Source organism: Bombina bombina, chromosome 10 (assembly GCF_027579735.1).
Source record: "Bombina bombina isolate aBomBom1 chromosome 10, aBomBom1.pri, whole genome shotgun sequence".
NCBI classification, from domain to species: domain Eukaryota; kingdom Metazoa; phylum Chordata; class Amphibia; order Anura; family Bombinatoridae; genus Bombina; species Bombina bombina.
Genome location: NC_069508.1, coordinates 97,033,671 through 97,054,101, shown reverse-complemented (window position 1 = coordinate 97,054,101; position 20,431 = coordinate 97,033,671). Strand labels below are relative to the sequence as shown.

The 20,431-nt window shown below is 38.9% G+C and overlaps 1 protein-coding gene across 1 annotated transcript in view; it reads left to right on the top strand.

The window, feature by feature from the left end:
* The window catches only part of TADA1 (transcriptional adaptor 1), a 51,145-nt gene that overhangs the window by 14,581 nt on the left and 16,133 nt on the right, over nucleotides 1-20,431 (top strand). Inside the window, exons 4-5 of the mRNA XM_053693254.1 lie at nucleotides 9,277-9,365; nucleotides 14,692-14,901. Of these exons, the coding sequence (XP_053549229.1) occupies nucleotides 9,277-9,365; nucleotides 14,692-14,901 (299 nt within the window). The remainder of the gene's footprint in view (nucleotides 1-9,276; nucleotides 9,366-14,691; nucleotides 14,902-20,431) is intronic.

The following is a 20,431-nucleotide window of genomic DNA, read 5'->3' as shown; positions in this document are numbered from 1 at the left end:
GCCTTTTTCCCCTCCTCCGATATTTAGAAAAATGTTCCCTATAGACGCCACCACAAGAGACTTATGGCAGACGGTCCCTAAGGTGGAGGGAGCAGTTTCTACTTTAGCCAAGCGTACCACTATACCGGTGGAGGATAGCTGTGCTTTCTCAGATCCAATGGATAAAAAATTAGAGGGTTATCTTAAGAAAATGTTTATTCAACAAGGTTTTATATTACAGCCTCTTGCATGCATTGCGCCTGTCACTGCTGCAGCGGCATTCTGGTTTGAGTCTCTGGAAGAGACGATTCGCACAGCACCATTGGATGAGTCTCTGAGCAAGATTAGAACCCTTAAGCTGGCTAATGCGTTTGTTTCGGATGCCGTAGTGCATTTAACCAAACTTACGGCTAAAAATTCCGGATTCGCCATACAGGCGCGCAGAGCGCTCTGGCTTAAATCCTGGTCAGCAGATGTAACTTCTAAGTCTAAATTGCTAAACATTCCTTTCAAAGGGCAGACCTTATTCGGGCCCGGCTTGAAGGAAATTATTGCTGACATTACTGGAGGTAAGGGCCACGCCCTTCCTCAGGACAGGGCCAAATCAAAGGCCAAACAGTCTAATTTTCGTGCCTTTCGTAATTTCAAGGCAGGAGCAGCATCAACTTCCTCTGCTCCAAAACAGGAAGGAACTACTGCTCGTTACAGACAGGGTTGGAAAAGCAACCAGTCATGGAACAAGGGCAAACAGGCCAGAAAGCCTACTTCCGCCCCTAAGACAGCATGAAGTCAGGGCCCCCTTTCCGGAGACGGATCTAGTGGGGGGCAGACTCTCTCTCTTCGCCCAGGCTTGGGCAAGAGATGTACAGGATCCCTGGACGCTGGAGATTATATCTCAGGGATACCTTCTGGATTTCAAGACTTCTCCTCCACAAGGGAGGTTTCATCTGTCAAGGTTATCAACAAACCTAGTAAAGAAAGAGGCATTTCTACAATGTGTACAAGACCTCTTAGAGATGGGAGTGATCCACCCAGTTCCGCGGACGGAACAGGGGCAAGGGTTTTATTCAAATCTGTTTGTGGTTCCCAAGAAAGAGGGAACCTTCAGACCAATCTTAGATTTAAAAATCTTAAACAAATTCCTAAGGGTTCCATCGTTCAAGATGGAAACCATTCGAACCATCCTACCCATGATCCAAGAGGGTCAATATATGACCACAGTGGATTTAAAGGATGCCTACCTTCACATTCCGATTCACAAAGATCATTATCGGTACCTAAGGTTTGCCTTTCTAGACAGGCATTACCAGTTTGTAGCCCTTCCCTTCGGGTTGGCTACGGCCCCAAGAATTTTTACAAAGGTTCTGGGCTCTCTTCTGGCGGTACTAAGACCACGAGGCATAGCGGTGGCTCCGTACCTAGACGACATTCTGATACAAGCGTCAAGTTTTCAAAAGGCAAAGTCTCATACAGAGATAGTTCTAGCATTTCTGAGGTCGCATGGGTGGAAAGTGAACGTGGAAAAGAGTTCTCTGTTACCACTCACAAGGGTCCCTTTTCTAGGGACTCTTATAGATTCTGTAGAGATGAAGATTTACCTGACGGAGTCCAGGCTATCAAAACTTCTCAATGCTTGCCGTGTCCTTCACTCCATTCCAAGCCCATCAGTAGCTCAGTGCATGGAAGTGATCGGCTTAATGGTCGCGGCGATGGACATAGTGCCATTTGCGCGCCTACATCTCAGACCGCTGCAACTATGCATGCTAAGTCAATGGAACGGGGATTACTCAGATCTGTCCCCTTTGCTAAATCTGGACCAGGAGACCAGAGATTCTCTTCTCTGGTGGTTATCACGGGTTCATCTGTTCAAAGGAATGTCCTTTCGCAGACCAGATTGGACGATTGTAACAACAGATGCCAGCCTACTAGGCTGGGGAGCAGTCTGGAACTCCCTGAAGGCTCAGGGGTCGTGGACTCAGGAGGAGAAACTCCTCCCAATAAACATTCTAGAATTAAGGGCAATATTCAATGCTCTTCTAGCTTGGCCTCAGTTGGCAACACTGAGGTTCATCAGATTTCAGTCGGACAACATCACGACTGTGGCTTACATCAATCATCAAGGGGGAACCAGGAGTTCCCTAGCGATGTTGGAAGTCTCGAAGATAATTTGCTGGGCAGAGTCTCATTCTTGCCACCTGTCGGCGATCTACATCCCAGGCGTGGAGAACTGGGAGGCGGATTTTTAAGTCGCCAGACTTTTCATCTTGGGGAGTGGGAACTTCACCCGGAGGTATTTGCCCAACTAATTCTTCGTTGGGGCAAACCGGATCTGGATCTCATGGCATCTCGCCAGAACGCCAAGCTTCCTTGTTACGGATCCAGGTCCAGGGATCCGGGAGCGGTGCTGGTAGATGCACTAGCAGCCCCTTGGGTTTTCAACATAGCTTATGTGTTTCCACCTTTTCCGTTGCTTCCTCGACTGATTGCCAGGATCAAACAGGAGAGAGCATCGGTGATTCTGATAGCGCCTGCGTGGCCACGCAGGACCTGGTATGCAGACCTAGTGGACATGTCGTCCTGTCCACTATGGTCTCTACCCCTGAGGCAGGACCTTCTAATTCAGGGTCCTTTCAACCATCCGAACCTAATTTCTCTGAGGCTGACTGCTTGGAAATTGAACGCTTGATTCTATCAAAGCGTGGGTTTTCGGATTCGGTTATTGATACATTAATACAGGCTCGGAAACCTGTTACCAGAAAAATTTACCACAAGATATGGCGTAAATATTTATATTGGTGTGAATCCAAGAGTTGCTCATGGAGTAAGGTTAGGATTCCTAGGATATTGTCTTTTCTACAAGAGGGTTTAGAAAAGGGCTTATCCGCTAGTTCACTAAAGGGACAGATTTCTGCTCTGTCTATTCTTTTACACAAGCGTCTGGCAGAGAATCCAGACGTCCAGGCTTTTTGTCAGGCTTTGGCTAGGATTAAGTCTGTGTTTAAAGCTGTTGCTCCTCCGTGGAGCTTAAACTTGGTTCTTAAAGTTCTCCAGGGTGTTCCGTTTGAACCCCTTCATTCCATTGATATTAAGTTTTTATCTTGGAAAGTTCTGTTTTTGATGGCTATTTCCTTGGCTCGTAGAGTCTCTGAGTTATCTGCCTTACATTGTGATTCTCCTTATCTGATCTTTCATTCAGACAAGGTAGTCCTGCGTACTAAACCTGGGTTTTTACCTAAGGTTGTTGCTAACAAGAATATCAATCAAGAGATTTTTGTTCCATCCTTATGTCCTAATCCTTCTTCAAAGAAGGAACGTCTTTTGCATAATCTAGATGTGGTCCGTGCTCTGAAGTTCTACTTACAGGCAACTAAAGATTTTCGACAAACTTCTTCTCTGTTTGTCGTTTACTCTGGACAGAGGAGAGGTCAAAAGGCTTCGGCTACCTCTCTCTCTTTTTGGCTTTGTAGCATAATACGCTTAGCCTATGAGACTGCTGGACAGCAGCCTCCTGAAAGAATTACAGCTCATTCCACTAGAGCTGTGGCTTCCACCTGGGCCTTTAAGAATGAGGCCTCTGTTGAACAGATTTGCAAGGCTGCAACTTGGTCTTCACTTCATACTTTTTCCAAATTTTACAAATTTTACACTTTTGCTTCTTCGGAGGCTGTTTTTGGGAGAAAGGTTCTACAGGCAGTGGTGCCTTCTGTTTAATGTTCCTGCCTTGTCCCTCCCATCATCCGTGTACTTTAGCTTTGGTATTGGTATCCCATAAGTAATGGATGACCCGTGGACTGAACACACTTAACAAGAGAAAACATAATTTATGCTTACCTGATAAATTTATTTCTCTTGTAGTGTGTTCAGTCCACGGCCCGCCCTGTCTGTTTGAGGCAGGTTCTAAATTTTATATTATAACTCCAGTCACCACTGCACCCTATAGTTTCTCCTTTCTCGTCTTGTTTCGGTCGAATGACTGGATATGACATGTGAGGGGAGGAGCTATATAGCAGCTCTGCTTGGGTGATCCTCTTGCAACTTCCTGTTGGGGAGGAGAATATATCCCATAAGTAATGGATGACCCGTGGACTGAACACACTACAAGAGAAATAAATTTATCAGGTAAGCATAAATTATGTTTTTTATAGTCATTCAAATCCCCAAAAATCTTAAACAGTTCAAAATAACTCAAGTAAATGTTCGCTTAGGAGGGGGCGAATTTCGCCCCCATGGCCGTACCCCTATGCTGTAAGTAGATGTTACCTTCAAAAACAAAATAATTATGAGTTAACAGAAAATTAACCACATCAATAAGATAACTGATAAACACAACGTCAAAATTAGTATAGAATTTCAAAATCTCTTCTAGAGCTAGAAGGCCTTGGCTGTGGGGGATGCAAGAATATAACGAGACCACATCTATTGTTAAGAAATAGCAGTTCTCAGACCATTTGAAGCCTTCAAGCTTCCTGAGTAACTGTTTTGTGTCTCGTAAATATCCAGGCATGTTAGTAACTATTGGCTGTAAAAACCCATCCACCCATGCTCCTAATTTCTCACCTAGTGTGCCTATTGTGGAAATGATGGGCCTACCTGGCGGTTTTAGTGGGTTTTTATGAATCTTTGGCAAATGTTTGAATGTAGATATTACTGGGAATTTCACCAAAAGTGAATCTGCCAATTTTTCATTGAGAATGCCTAATTTTAATCCTTCTTCAAGTATATTATCCAATTCATTTACAAATTTTGTAGTGGGGTTAAAAGTAAGTAACCTATATGTATCCCTATCACTCAGTTGTGTTTGGGCCTCAATTACATAGGTTTCCCTATCTTGGACAACAATCGATCCACCTTTGTCAGAATTAGTAATGATTAAACTCTGATTTTTCTGCAGACACTGCAGTGTCTGCCATTCAGTTCTCGATAAATTATTATTATGTTTCTCTTTCTTCTTTTCACACTCATAGAGTTTAATCAATTCTTGTTCAACAATGGTATGGAATAGATCAATATTTTCACCCCTAGACTGTAAAGGGTAAAAATATTTGTTAGTACATTTCATGTTACTCCTAGGGACAATGTGATTGCTTTCACTATGTCTGATGTTATCACTATTTAAGGCCGCTAAATTAGTCAGGTCGCATAATTCACTAAATTCCAATTTTTCAATGTCTGTGAACATAGAATATGCAGCACCAGAACCAACACAGACATCAGGACAATCAGGACTGTCAGGATTATCAATATTAATATTAACCATCTCAGAGAAATGTTTCTTTAATGTCACTTTCCTCATGAACTTGTTCAAGTCCAATAATACATCAAATAGGTCAAAGTCATTAGAGGAAGCAAACCCAAGTCCTTTTGTCAGAACTTTCTGCTGTTCATTTGTAAGCTGTACACTTGAAAGATTTATTATATTCTGCCCCTCTGACTCTTCCCATTTTTTGATCCCTTGTTTGCTCTACTGGGATATCTCGGTGTTGATGTATTAGGCTCTGTAGCTGTTAGCTTATTGATGGATGGTAGCACATCCTGTTTGACCATTTCAGAGATAGATTTTCTTTTTATATTCTCCTTAGGTCTCGCTCCTGGTTCTTTACTTGTATGTTCTCTGTCCTCAGATTCCACATCATTAATAAAAACATTTGAACCATTAGAGTCCAATTCCTGTTCTGAACCTGATGAATTCGTTGTTTCTCCGGTGGTGTTTCCAGAGTAATCTGTACCAATGCTGCTCTCACTAAAAGTAACTTTTCTTTGTTCTGAATTACTTTTGCTTGTATTCTTATTTTTGTTTTTTTGCCTTCGTTTCCTTGATTTTCTATTTTCAAAATTGGCTCCACCACTGGTATTCCAGTTATAGACTATATTTAACTCATAGTCCTTGCAATCACGTTGGTACTTGCTAATCTTTCTTTCCATGATTTCCTTATCCAGCTTTTCAAGGGTGTCATTGAATTGTTTATCAAATGCTTCAAATCTCGTATCATCTTTAGTTAGATCAACTTTTTGCTGTAAATCTGTTAATTCTGCCAAAACTTTCTCTCTTTCTCCTTTCTTTTTATTAAGCAATTTCCCCATGAGGATTAGGGAGCATTTGGTTAAAGTTTCATTCCAATCTTCCATGAATACTTTGTCTTTCTTGTCATTGGCAGGGTATTTCTTCATCCTCAGCCCTCTGGGTACTTTGTTTTCATTTATATAAAGCTGTAAAAACTCTATCTCCCACCAGAGTCTTAACTCCTTGATGCTCAGTTTCTCCTTGCTAGAAAAAAGGTGTATAATATTATCCTGTGTGCTTTCCGGGGTTGTTGTGCTTTTTATTAGGTGCTCCAGCTTTGTGCGCCTTAGTGCAATATTGCCATAAGCCATGTTTATTGCTGTAAATTTACTGTTTCTGTCAGCAATATATTATAAATTTTGTTTGAATATAATTAGTCCTCATATGAAGAAAAGAACGGGAAATAATGCAAATAATAAAACTTCAACTTTCATACGTTCTCCATAGAGTACAGACCACTGCAAAATCGGCAGTGTTTCAATTCAATATTACTCACTGAGGTAGCGGTGTGTAAATGTGTTATAATAAAACTGATCCAATATGTAACGTGTGTGATTTGTAACTCCAATGCTTTTACACTTTGCTCACAGTTGTAGGTAGATACAATAGTTTCCAATGTGTACAACAAAATCGTATAAATAACTGAGCAAGTGAAATTACTTCACACAGTGCATAAGTTGTGACAACAGTCTTCAGGCTTTAAAGAAAAATAGAAAACAGTACCTTGGTTACAAATGTATTCATCGGTAAGTGTGTCCCCACACCGGACTTCTCTCTGTAGATACAGACACTAATGCCAATCCGGTCCTACCGTCTGCAGGGAGGGAAGACAAACCGCAAAGCCTCTGATGTTCAGTATGCGGATCAGAACGCCTTACACACCTGAATTCAGCTCATTGATTATGCACTGCATGCAGCACCTATACCTCAGGGACATAGAGAAGTGAGCAAATCCTTTCGTCTTCAGCGTTTTCCCATTCGCTGGATAACAACACAAAAGCAAATCCAAATGTATACGAAAGGATAATAGGCAGCACAGTGGAGAGTTAGTAAAAATACAAAAACTTTATTCGGTCCAGTAAAATCATTATTTCAAGCACATACACAACAAATGTTATACCCCAGCACACAGGAGCTGCTCTCCGACGCGTTTCCTGCTAAACACAGCACTTCATCAGGGATAGCAGCTGATTCCCTCTACAACCATTTATGCACGCAGATCTATTAACCCTTTCCATGACACTTACTGATCACCTCTAATTCATTTTGAGAACAGTGATCCGTGTCCAATATATGGTATGTTAGATCTTGCGTGCCAAATGGAACAATTTACAAATTCAAAAAAATCTCACAATAGATACAAAACAGTATACTTAAAAATATAATGAAATATACACTTTTTTCTAGATACATGAGAGAAACGATATGATGCATATGCCAATAAGTTCAACGATTGGATATGACTATTTAACATTTTGGAAAATTTTGAGACTTCATTAGAATTACTTTCACAAGTAGATCTACACTATATGGATCTCAGGTGATACAATAGAGAAAAAAATGTAATAATAATAATAGTCGCCAAATCTAGTGGCTAATGAGTTTATGCATAACATATATATGTTATATACTATATTAATCCCTTTGTAAAGCCCTCACAATTTCAATTATTCTAATATCTCTTTATCAGTAATGCAATGGTAATTACACTTGTCAGCCAGGGCGGATTGTTAGGCAATGCAAAACTAATAAATTTTTTTTTTTCTTCAGGCAAATTATGTTTTTGATACTTTGTAAAAGCTATATGTATATTGTTACCTTAATATCTCTGCATTATATTCAGCGCTATTCCTCTTCTATTCTTGTTTTATTTAAATCATATAACTATAACCAGAATGTTTTCGATTCCGCACATCCAGGATAATGCAGTTAAAGGGACAGTCTAGTCAAAATTAAACTTTAATGATTCCAACAGGGCATGCAAATTTAAACAGCTTTCCAATTTACTTTTATCATCAAATTTGCTTTGTAATTTTGTTATTCTTTGTGGAAAGCTAAACCTAGGCAGGCTCATATGCTAATTTCTAAGCCATTGAACGTCCTCTTATCTCAGTTCATTTTGAAAGATAGACACTGCTAGTTAATTTGTGTAAAATAGATAACATTGTGCTCACTCCCCCGGAGTTAAGAGTCAGCACTGATTGGCAATAATGCAAGTCTGTCAAAAGAACTAATAAGGGGGCAGTTTGCAGAGGCTTAGAAACAAGGTAATCGGAGAGGTAAAATGTGTATTAATATAAGTGTTTCTTATGCGAAACTGGGGAATGGGTAATAAAGGGATTATCTATATTTTTAAACAATAAAAATTCTGGAGTAGACTGTCCCTTTAAGTCAAAATTAAACTTTCATAATTCATATAGAGCATGCAGTTTTAAGAGACTTCAATTCAATTTCATTATCAAATTGTGCACAATCTTTTTATACGCACACTTTCTGAGGCACCAGCACCTAATGAGCATGTGGAATAGTTGTTTGTGATTGGCTGATGGCTGTCACATAATATGGGGGGGGGGGAGGGAAACTGAAGTAAATTTTGAAATTTCTCAGAAAATGATCTTCTAATTTAAAATTCATATTGGGTGATAGTAAATTGTCTTTTTGTTATATACATGTTGATTATGCAATTCTAGTGTATTTGATGGTCCTTAAAGGGACAGTCAACACCAGAATTGTTTTGTTTAAAAAGAAAGATATTCCCTTTATTACCCATTCCCCAGTTTTGCATAACTAACAATGTTATAGAAATACACTTTTTACCTTTGTGATTACCTTGTATCTAAGCCTCTGCAAACTGCCCCCTTTATTTTAGTTCTTTTGACAGACTTGCATTTTAGCCAATCGGTGATATCTCCAGGGTAACTTCACGTGCATGAAGTCAATGTTATCTATATGAAACACATGAACTAATGCCCTCTAGTGGTCAAAATGCATTCAGATTAGAGGCAGTCTTCAAGGTCTAAGAAATTAGCATATGAACCTCCTAGGTTTAGCTTTCAACCAAGAATACCAAGAGAACAAAGCAAAATTTGTGATAAAAGTAAATTGGAAAGTTGTTTAAACTTACAAACCCTATTTAAATCATAAAAGTTTTTTTTGGACTAATCTGCCCCTTTCGAAATTAACTACAGAGTTGCTCTGAATGTTCAACTGTACTTTTTTATTTTTTTTTCCTTTAGAGGGAACCGGCTCATTAAACTCTACAGCCAAACCTGGAAGTAAACCAAAAGGCAAGAGGAAGATTTCATCCGTGCGTCAGAAGTTTGATGTAAGCTTAAATCGTTATATGATTGCTGACAGTGACTTTCATTTTTCCCAGAGGCAGTCAGTACAATAGTGCAGCCTAGTCATTTATGAAACTTCCACATCATAAGTAATGTTATATCCTGTCACTGAAAATATATTAAAGTGAATGTAAAATTTGATGATAAAGTCCCCGGTTTTTAAAAATTCGATTAAAAACAGGGGCACTTTAATTCTTAAAAATTTCCATTTACTCATATTGTAAAAAAATACTTACCTTTTAAACTTGACAGCTGCTCCAGCTTCCCCTGGTCGTCGCAAGCCTCTTCATACGTCAGAAATGACTGATCGGTCATCCTTCAATCACGGCTTCCCCCCCGGGGGAATCAGTGTCTGATTCAATGCCGTGATTGGAGGAAGCCGGATTCCTCATTTTAGACCCAGGAAGAGGCTTTGCAACGGGCGGAGGAAGCTGGAGCGGCTGTCAAGATTAAAAGGTAAGTATTTTTTCACAACACGAGTGAAATGTAAATTTTGATGAATTAAAGTGCCCCTGTTTTTAATCGAATTTACTCCTATGATCAATTTTTCTTTGTTGCGCTGGTTTGGTATCCTATATACGGCATAACCTAGAAGTTACGCTCGTATATTTCTGCCTTCGGCCGTAGTTTTTTGGGCCATAGGCAGGTATACCAAACCAGCGCAGTTTGGTATCCAATATACAGCGTAAGGACTTACGTGGCGAAAATGGAGAAATCTTACTCCATTTTCACCTCGCCACAAAATGCAGCCGTAGTAAGCCTTACGCTGTCTATTGGAGCCCCGTAACTCCCTAAACTACCTGCTAAATAAAACCTAACGCATGCGCAATGTCTATCTACCTGTCAACCGCGATCCCCAGCTGCAATCCCTAATAAAGTATTTAACCCCTACATTACATACCCCCTAATGTGAGCCCCTACCCCGCCGCCGTCTACATTAACTACCCACTAAAGTGAGTCCCTTACACCGCCGCCATCTACCTTACCTACCCCCTAATGTGAGCCCCTTACACCGCCGCCATCTACCTTACCTACCCCCTAATGTGAGCCCCTTACACCGCCGCCATCTACCTTACCTACCCCCTAAAGTGAGCTCCTACCCCGCCGCCATCTATTTTAAAAATATTAACCCCTAATTTAATCCCCCTACACCGCCGCCACCTATATTAAACACATTAACCCCTAATCTAATCCCCCTACACCGCCGCCAGCTATATTAACTATATTAACCCTAATTATATTCTGGTTTATATAGTTAATATCGTTATTATATTATATATATATTAAGTATAATAACCCTATCTAACTCTAACATCCCTAACTAAATTCTTATTAAAATAGATCTAATAAATATTAATATTGTTAATTAAAATATTCCTATTTAAATCTAAATACTTACCTATAAAATAAACCCTAAGATAGCTACAATATAATTAATAATTACATTGTAGCTATTTTAGGGTTTATATTTATTTTACAGGTAACTTGGCATTTATTTTAACTAGGTACAATAGCTATTAAATAGTTAATAACTATTTAATAGCTACCTAGTTAAAATAATTACCAATTTACCTGTAAAATAAATCCTAACCTAAGTTACAAATACACCTACACTATCAATAAATTAAATAAACTACAAATATCTAAACTAAAATACAATAAAATAAACTAAACTAAATTACAAAAAATAAAAAAAAATATTCCAAGATTTTTAAGCTAATTACACATTCTAAGCCCCCTAATAAAATAATAAAGCCCCCCAAAATAAAAAAAATTCCCTACCCTATTCTAAATGAAAAAAGTTCACAGCTCTTTTACCTTACCTTACCTTACCTTACCTTAAAAAACCTAACACTACCCCCCTGAAGATCTCCCTACCTTGTCTTCACCCAGCCGGGCAGAACTCTTCATCCGATCCGGGCGATGTCCAATCAAGCGGCAGAGAAGTCTTCTTCCATCCGGGAGATGTCTTCAAGCAAAGCAGCATCTTCAATCTTCTTCCTTCGCTCCTCCGCCGCGGAGCATCCATCCGGCACAAAGACTGAACGAGGAATGAGGTACCTTTAAATGACGTCATCCAAGATGGCGTCCGTCGAATTCCGATTGGCTGATAGGATTCTATCAGCCAATCGGAATTAAGGTAGAAAAATCTGGCTGATTGAATCAGCCAATCAGATTCAAGTTCAATCCGATTGGCTGAACCAATCAGCCAATCAGATTGAACTTGAATCTGATTGGCTGATTCAATCAGCCAATCAGATTTTTCTTCCTTAATTCCGATTGGCTGATAGAATCCTATCAGCCAATCAGAATTCGACGGACGCCATCTTGGATGACGTCATTTAAAGGTACCTCATTCCTCGTTCAGTCTTTGTGCCGGATGGATGCTCCGCGGCAGTGGAGCGAAGAAAGAAGATTGAAGATGCCGCTTTGCTTGAAGACATCGCCGGATGGAAGAAGACTTCACTGCCGCTTGATTGAAGACATCGCCCGGATCGGATGAAGAGTTCTGCCCGGCTGGGTGAAGACAAGATAGGGAGATCTTCAGGGGGGTAGTGTTAGTTTTTTTTAAGGGGGGTTTGGGTGGGTTTAGAATAGGGGTATGTGGGTGGTGGGTTGTAATGTTGGGGGGGTATTGTATGTTTATTTAAATGCAAAAGAGCTGTTTTCTTTGGGGCATGCCCCGCAAAAGGCCCTTTTAAGGGCTGGTAAGGTAAAAGAGCTGTGAACTTTTTTCATTTAGAATAGGGTAGGGAAATTTTTTTATTTTGGGGGGCTTTATTATTTTATTAGGGGGCTTAGAATAGGTGTAATTAGCTTAAAAATCTTGTAATTTTTTTTTATTTTTTGTAATTTAGTGTGTTTTTTTTGTAATTTAGTTTAGTTTATTTTATTGTATTTTAGTTTAGATATTTGTAGTTTATTTAATTTATTGATAGTGTAGGTGTATTTGTAACTTGGGTTAGGATTTATTTAATTTTACAGGTAAATTGGTAATTATTTTAACTAGGTAGCTATTAAATAGTTATTAACTATTTAATAGCTATTGTACCTAGTTAAAATAAATGCCAAGTTACCTGTAAAATAAATATAAACCATAAAATAGCTACAATGTAATTATTAATTACATTGTAGCTATCTTAGGGTTTATTTTATAGGTAAGTATTTAGATTTAAATAGGAATATTTTAATTAATAATATTAATATTAATTAGATCTATTTTAATAAGAATTTAGTTAGGGATGTTAGATAGGGAGATAGGGTTATTATACTTTTTATATATATATATATATATATATATATATATATATATATATATATATATATATATATATATATATATATATATATATATATATAAGGGTTAATATAGCTGGCTGCGGTGTAGGGGGATTAAATTAGGGGTTAATATTTTTAAAATAGATGGCGGCGGTGTAAGGGGCTCACTTTAGGGGGTAGGTAAGGTAGATGGCGGTGGGGTAGGGGCTCACTTTAGGGGGTAGGTAAGGTAGATGGCGGCGGTGTAAGGGGCTCACTTTAGGGGGTAGGTAAGGTAGATGGCGACGGGGTAGGGGCTCACATTAGGGGGTTATAGATTTAATATATCTGGCGGCGGGGTCCGGGAGCGGCGGTTTAGGGGTTAATAACTTTATTAGGTGGCGGCGGGGTCCGGGAGCGGCGGTTTAGGGGTTAATACATTTTTTTATTGTTAGGATAGTGAGGGGGGATAGCGGATAGAGGGTTAGACGTGTCGGGCTATGTTTGGGAGGCATGTTAGACAGTACGGGAGATTTAATACTTTAGTCAGGTTTTGTAGGCTCCGGCAGTTTCTAAAGTGCCGTAAGTCACTGGCGACTCCAGAAATTTGTACTTACGCAGATTTATGGACATCGCTGGTTTGTCAGACTTACGGCACTTTAGCCTCTGACGGCGCCGTATATAGGATAGCTCGAGTTGCGAGCTGAAACTGCGGGCGGCGGGGGTTCCCTCGCTTGCGCCGCAAACTACGATCTTTATCGGATCGCGCCCCAAATATGAATTTTAATACTGTTTATAGTAAAATCAAATTAGCTATTCACAATATATTCCAGAATTCTGTTTAGGTCTATATTGAACTAGCATTCACAATTGTAATAAAAAGTTATAGGGGTCTGGTGTTTAAAGGGACAGTAAAGACAAAATTAAACTTTCATGATTCAAATAGGGCATGCAATTTTAAACAACTTTCCAATTTTCTTGTATCATTAAATTTGCTTTGTTCACTTGATATTCTTTGTTGAAAACTAAACCTAGGTAGGCTCATATGCTAATTTCTTAGGCCTTGATGGCCGCCTCTTATCTCAGTGCATTTTGACAGGTTTTTGCATCGAGACAGTGCTAGTTCATGTGTGCTAATAAATAGTTATTTATGAGTCAGCACTGATTGGTGCATGTCTGTGAAAAGAACTGAGATAAGGGGTAGTCTGCAGATGCTTAGGTACAAGGTAATTACAGAGGTAAAAAGTTTATTAATATAACCGTGTTGGTTATGCAAAACTGGGGAATGTGTAATAAAGAGATGATCTTTTTAAACAATAACCATTTTCAAGTAGACTGTCCTCTTAAATACCATATGAATCATTTTGTTCCCCCCCCCCATGCATGTGCATAAAACAAGACAATAATGTCTGAAATCAATGAGTTTTTAAAAAACAAAACAAAAACCCTAACAATCAATTTAGGAACGTTTATCAATTGAATCACCCGTAAATTTTTAATGGTGAATTACGTAGAAACGTCTTTATATAAGCTTTTCAAAAGAATTGTGATCAACCCATAAGATAGGAATATTCTACCTTGTAAAACCCATTTCGCTTCTATATTCGTGAAAACGGCAGTTTTGTTTTAGTTTAAAAATGTTTCTCCATTCACAAAAGCATTTTTTAAAATCAGGAATAACGTTAAAAATATAGGTTTTAATGCACTTAATTAAACGTTTTAGTAGGATTTGAAGTCTAAAAATACTCGATATTCAATAGGCCTTTGATCCTGTAACTTCAGTCGATACAACTTTAAGGATTTCAACTCCCTTAAGATAATTCAACAATAATATATTGTATAACGTGTTTGTTGGTATCTCAAGGAGAGTTGCTGCACACGTGCAATGTATGCTAGGTTCCATAATGGCAGCGGCCATGGTTAGTGGGAGGTGCATGAAATGTCTTTGGCGTCCATATTAATGTAGCAGTCATATTTTTGTCTTTTGCTATAAATGACAATGGTGCCTGATCTTTATTTGAACTACTATTCAGTCCTCTACTTTATTTATAGCATCGCTTTCAGCCTCAAAACCCCCTAGCTGGTGCCCAACAGTTTGTGAGCAGAGATCCCCAGGAGGAGGACGAACTTAAATTATGTGCTCATACAATGACCCTTCCCTCGCGGGGCCAGCTGGAGGGCCGTATGATCATCACTGCTTTTGAGCATGGACTAGACAATGTGACAGAGGAAGCCGTGACCGTTGTTATCCATGCATTAGAGGTAAGCTGGGCTGTGCATTCATTTGTGCATCACTAATTGTAATCACTTTGTATGTAATCACTTTTTTATGTTTAAATGTTATGTTTCTTAAAGGGACAGTCTACACCTTAGTCATCTTAAAGTCTTACCTTAGATTAAGCTGAAAATAGCCTCCAGCGCCCCTTTGTATATCATGCAGCAGGAATGGTATAAAAGTTATTTTAAAATTAATATTGTTTCCGGCCACCTTGAAATGGCTGCCAAGCTTTGCACACTGATGACATCACGATCTGGGCTGCATATGTCATCCAATCACAAAAGGCTCACTAGTTGGATTCAACAGACTATCAGTACTATTCATCAGAGGGCCTAGATGTAGCCCAGATTGTAATATTAGTCGGTGGTGCTTGGCAATGTCAAAGTGACCAGAAACAATATTCATTTTAAAATAACATGTTGCATGATATTTAAGACTTTAAGATGACCAAGGTGTAGACTGTCCATTTAACAGTGAAGACCTCATTATCACTTTTCTTTTGTTATTAAATTCTGGATATTTAAGGTTGTAATGCATGTTTTCACTTTTTCCCACCCTCTTTTTGAGAAATTAAGTCGGGCTTAAAGGGACATGAAACCCCCAAAAAATGTTTTTTATGATTTAGAAGAGCATGCGATTTTAAACGGCATTCCAATGTTCTTCTATGATCTAATTTGCTTCATTCGCTTGATATAATTTGTTGAAAAGCATATCTAAATAGGCTCAGTAGCTGCTGATTGGTGGCTGCACATATATGCCCATGTGCATTGCTATTTCTTCAACAAAGGATATCTGAAGAATAAGAAAATACAAAATAGAAATAAATTGGAATGTTGTTTAAAATGTTATTCTCTATCTAAATCATGAAATACAATTTTTGGATGTCATGTCCCTTTAACATGATTAAAGCGATTGTATTATACATTATAATGTATTATGAAGAGCTCTCTAATTAATTAGATATATGGGGAAGCTATTCTTTAAAGGGACATTATACACTAGATTTCTTTAATGTAATTGGCAAGAGTGACGTATGGGATATACAATCCTACCAGGAGGGGCAAAGTTTCCCAAACCTCAAAATGCCTATAAATACACCTCTCACCACACCCACAATTCAGTTTTACAAACTTTGCCTCCTATGGAGGTGGTGAAGTAAGTTTTGTGCTTGATTTTCTTCTGTGATATGCGCTTCTCAGCATTTTGAATCCCGATTCCTCTCAGAGTACAGTGAATGTCAGAGGGATGTGAAGGGAGCATCACCTATTGAATTCTATGGTTTTCCTCGCTGGAAATCTTTTCATAGGTTCTCTGTTATCGGTCGTAGAGGTTGTGTCTGCCATGACGCGAGTTGCGTCATTTCCGGATGTTTTTAGCGCCAAAAAAATTTGTTTTGCGTTGCGTGTCATACTTGGCGCCAATTTTTTTTATTATTTAAACCCCACTTCCTATATGCCTCTTGCCTTTTTCTATGCTCAGAGGGCTATGCTGTTTGCATTTTTCCCCCCATTCCTGATACTGCCATATAAGAAAATTGATAATTTTGCTTTATATGTTGTTTTTTCTCTTACATTTGCAAGATGTCTCAATCTGATCCTGTCTCAGAAACCACTGTTGGATCCCTGCTGCCTAATAACAGTTCTACCAAAGATAAGTGCATATGTTGTAAATTAGCGTAGATTATATCTCCAGTTCTAGTATGTAACGGTTGTCATGATAAGCTTTTACATGCAAAGAATGTATCCTTCAGTACTAGTACAATGCCTGTTGTCCCTTCAACATCTATTGTACATGATATCCCTGTGAATATAAAATTTTATTGCCGATGCGATTCAGAAGGCTTTGTCTGCCATTCCGCTCTTCTAATAAACGTAAAAGCTCTTTTAAAACTTCTCATAAAGATGATGAATTTTCAAATGACTGAAAACATACTGAATTATCCTCCTCTGATGAGCATCTATCTGATTTAGAAGATCCTACCTTAGATATTGACACTGACAAATCTACTTATCTCTTTAAGATGGAGTATATTTGTTCCTTGTTGAAAGAAGTGTTAATTATTTTGGATATTGAGGAAACTAGTTCTCTTGATATTAAAACTAGTAAATGTTTAAATTCCGTTTATAAACCTCCTGTGGTTACTCCAGAGATTTTTCCAGTTCCTGAAGCTATTTCTGATATGATTTTCAAGGAATGGAATAGGCCTGGTACTTCTTTTATTCCTTCTTCTAGGTTTCAAAAGTTGTATCCTTTGCCAGCAGCCAGATTGGAGTTTTGGGAAAAAATCCCCAAAGTTGACGGGGCTATTTCTACTGTTGCCAAACGCACTACTATCCCTATGGAAGATAGTACTAACTTTAAGGAAACTTGAATCTTATCTAAGGAAAGCTTATTTATTTTCTGACTATCTTATCAGGCCTGCAATTTCTATAGCTGATGTTGCAGCTGCATCAACCTTCTGGTTGGAAAGCTTATCGCAACAGAAAACAGATTCTTATTTTTCTAGCATTGTTTGCTTACTTCAACATGCTAATCATTTTATCTGTGATGCTATTTTTGATATCATCAAAATTGATGTTAAATCTATGTCTTTAGCTATCTTAGCTAGAAGAACTTTGTGGCTCAAATATTGGAATGCTGACATGGTATCTTAGTCTAGATTACTATCTCTTTCTTTCCAAGGTAACAATTTTTTGGTTCTCAGTTGGATTCCATTATTTCAACTGTCACTGGGGGGAAGGGAGTTTTTTTTACCTCAGGATAAAGAACTAAAGGTAAATATAAAGCTTCTAATGGTTTTCGTTCTTTTCAACAGAATAAGGAACAGAAACCAAATCCTTCCCCCAAGGAATCTGGTTCCAATTGGAAGCCTTCTTCATGTTGGAATAAATCCAAGCCTTTTAAGAAACCAAAGCCAGCCCCCAAGTCTGCATGATGGTGCGGCCTTCATTCCAGTTCAGCTGGTGGGGGGCAGATTAAAAATTTTCCAGAACATTTGGGCAGTTTCTGTCCAAAATCATTGGATTCAGAGCATTGTCTCTCAAGGGTATCGAATAGGTTTCAAAATAAGACCACCTGTGAAGATTTTTTCTCTCGCGCATTCCAGCAAATCCAGTGAAGGCTTAGGCTTTTCTGAAGTGTGTTTCAGATCTAGAGCTTTCAGGGGTAATTATACCAGTTCCGTTTCAGGAACAGGGTCTGGGGTTTTATTCAAATCTATTCATTGTCCAAAAGAAAGAAAATTCATTTAGGCCAGTTCTGTAAATTTTGAACCGTTTTCTAAGAGTGCCAACTTTCAAAATGGTGACTATAAGGACTATTCTGCCTTTTGTTTAGCAAGGTCATTATATGTCCACAATAGACTTACAGGATGCATATCATCACATTCTGATTCATCCAGATCACTATCGGTTTCTGAGATTCTCTTTTCTAGACGAGCATTACCAATTTGTCGCTCTTACGTTTTGGCCTAGCGTCAGCTCCAAGAATTTTTTCAAAGGTTCTCGGTGCCCTTCTCTCTGTAATCAGAGAACACGGTATTGCTGTGTCTGCTTATTTGGACGATATCTTGGTACTAGCTCAGTCTTTACATTCTGCAGAATCTCACACAAATCAACTAGTGTTGTTTCTTCAAAGACATGGTTGGAGGATCAATTTACCAAAAAGTTCCTTGATTCCTCAGACAAGGGTCACCTTTTTAGGTTTCCAGATAGATTTAGTGTCCATGACTCTGTCTCTAACAGACAAGAGACAAATAAAATTGGTTTCAGCTTCTCGGAACCTTCAGTCTCAGTCATTCCCTTCAATGGCTTTGTGCATGGAAGTTTTAGGTCTCATGACTGCAGCATCGGACACAATCCCCTTTGCTCGTTTTTCATATGAGACCTCTCCAGCTTTGTATGCTGAATCAATGGTGCAGGGATTATACAAAGATATCACAATTAATTTCCTTAAATCCCAATGTTCGACTCTCTCTGACTTGGTGGTTAGACCACCATCGTATAGTTCAAGGGGCCTCCTTTGTTCGTCCAACCTGGACTGTAATCACAACAGATGCAAGTCTTTCAGGTTGGGGAGCTGTCTGTGTATCTCTGATAGCACAAGGGGTTTGGAAATCTCAAGAGGCGAGGTTACCAATCAATATTTTAGAAATCCATGCTATTTTCAAGGCTCTTCAGGTTTGGCCTCTATTGAAGAGAGAACCATTCATTTGTTTTCAGACAGACAATGTCACAACTGTGGCATATGTCAATCATCAGGGTGGGACTTGCAGTCCCCTAGCTATGAAAGAAGTATTTCGGATACTTGCTTGGGCGGAATCCAGCTCTTGTCTAATTTCTGCGGTACATATCCCAGGTGTAGACAATTGGGAAGCGGATTATCTCAGCCGTCAGACTTTTACATCCAGGGGAGTGGTCACTCCATCCAGACTTCCCAGGTACCTGTCCAGGTCCAGGGATCCTCATGTGGAGTCGGTGGATGCGTTGGCAGTTCCTTGGTTTTACCAATCTGCTTATATCTTCCCGCCTTTAGTTCTTCTTCCAAAAGTGATCTCCAAGATCATCATGGAATATTCGTTTGTGTTTCTGATTGCACCAGCATGGCCTCACAGGTTCTGGTATGCGGATCTTTTCCGGATGTCCAGTTGTCAACCTTGGCCACTTCCTTTAAGACCAGATCCATCAGGATCTCAAATTTGAAGGTATGGAAATTGAACACTTAGTCATAGAGGTTTCTCTGACTCAGTGATTGATACTATGTTACAGACTCGTTAATCTGTTTCTAGGAAGATTTATTGAGTTTGGAAGACTTATATTTCATGGTGTTCTTTTCATAAATTCTCCTGGCCACTTTTAGAATTTCTAGAATTTTACAGTTTCTTCAGGATGGTTTGGATAAAGGTGTGTCTGCAAGTTCCTTGAAGGGACAAATCTCTGCTCTTTCTGTTTTATTTCACAGAAATTTTGCTAAACTTCCTGATATTCACTGTTTTGTTCAGGGCTTTGGTCCGTATCAAGCCTGTCATTAAATCAATCTCTCCTCATTGGAGTCTTAATTTAGTCTTGAGCGCTTTACAGGCCCCTCCTTTTGAGGCTATGCATTCTTTGGATATTAAACTACTTTCTTGGAAAGTGTTGTTACTTTTTGCTATCTCTTCTGCTAGAAGAGTTTCTGAATTATCTGCTTTTTCTTGTGAGTCACCTTTTATGATTTTCCATTAAGATAAAGCTGTTTTGCGGACTTCATTTAAATGTTTACCTAAAGTTGTGAATTCTAACAACATTAATAGGGAAACTGTTGCCCCCTCTTTGTGTCCTAATCCTAACAATTCTTTGGAGAGATCCTTACATTCTCTGGATGTTGTGAGAGCTTTGAAATATGTTGAAGCTACTAAAGATTTCAGGAAGACTTCTAGTCTATTTGTTATCTTTTCTGGTTCTAAGAAAGGTCAGAGAGCTTCTGCCGTTTCCTTGGCATCTTGGTTAAAGCTTTTGATTCATAAGGCTTATGTGG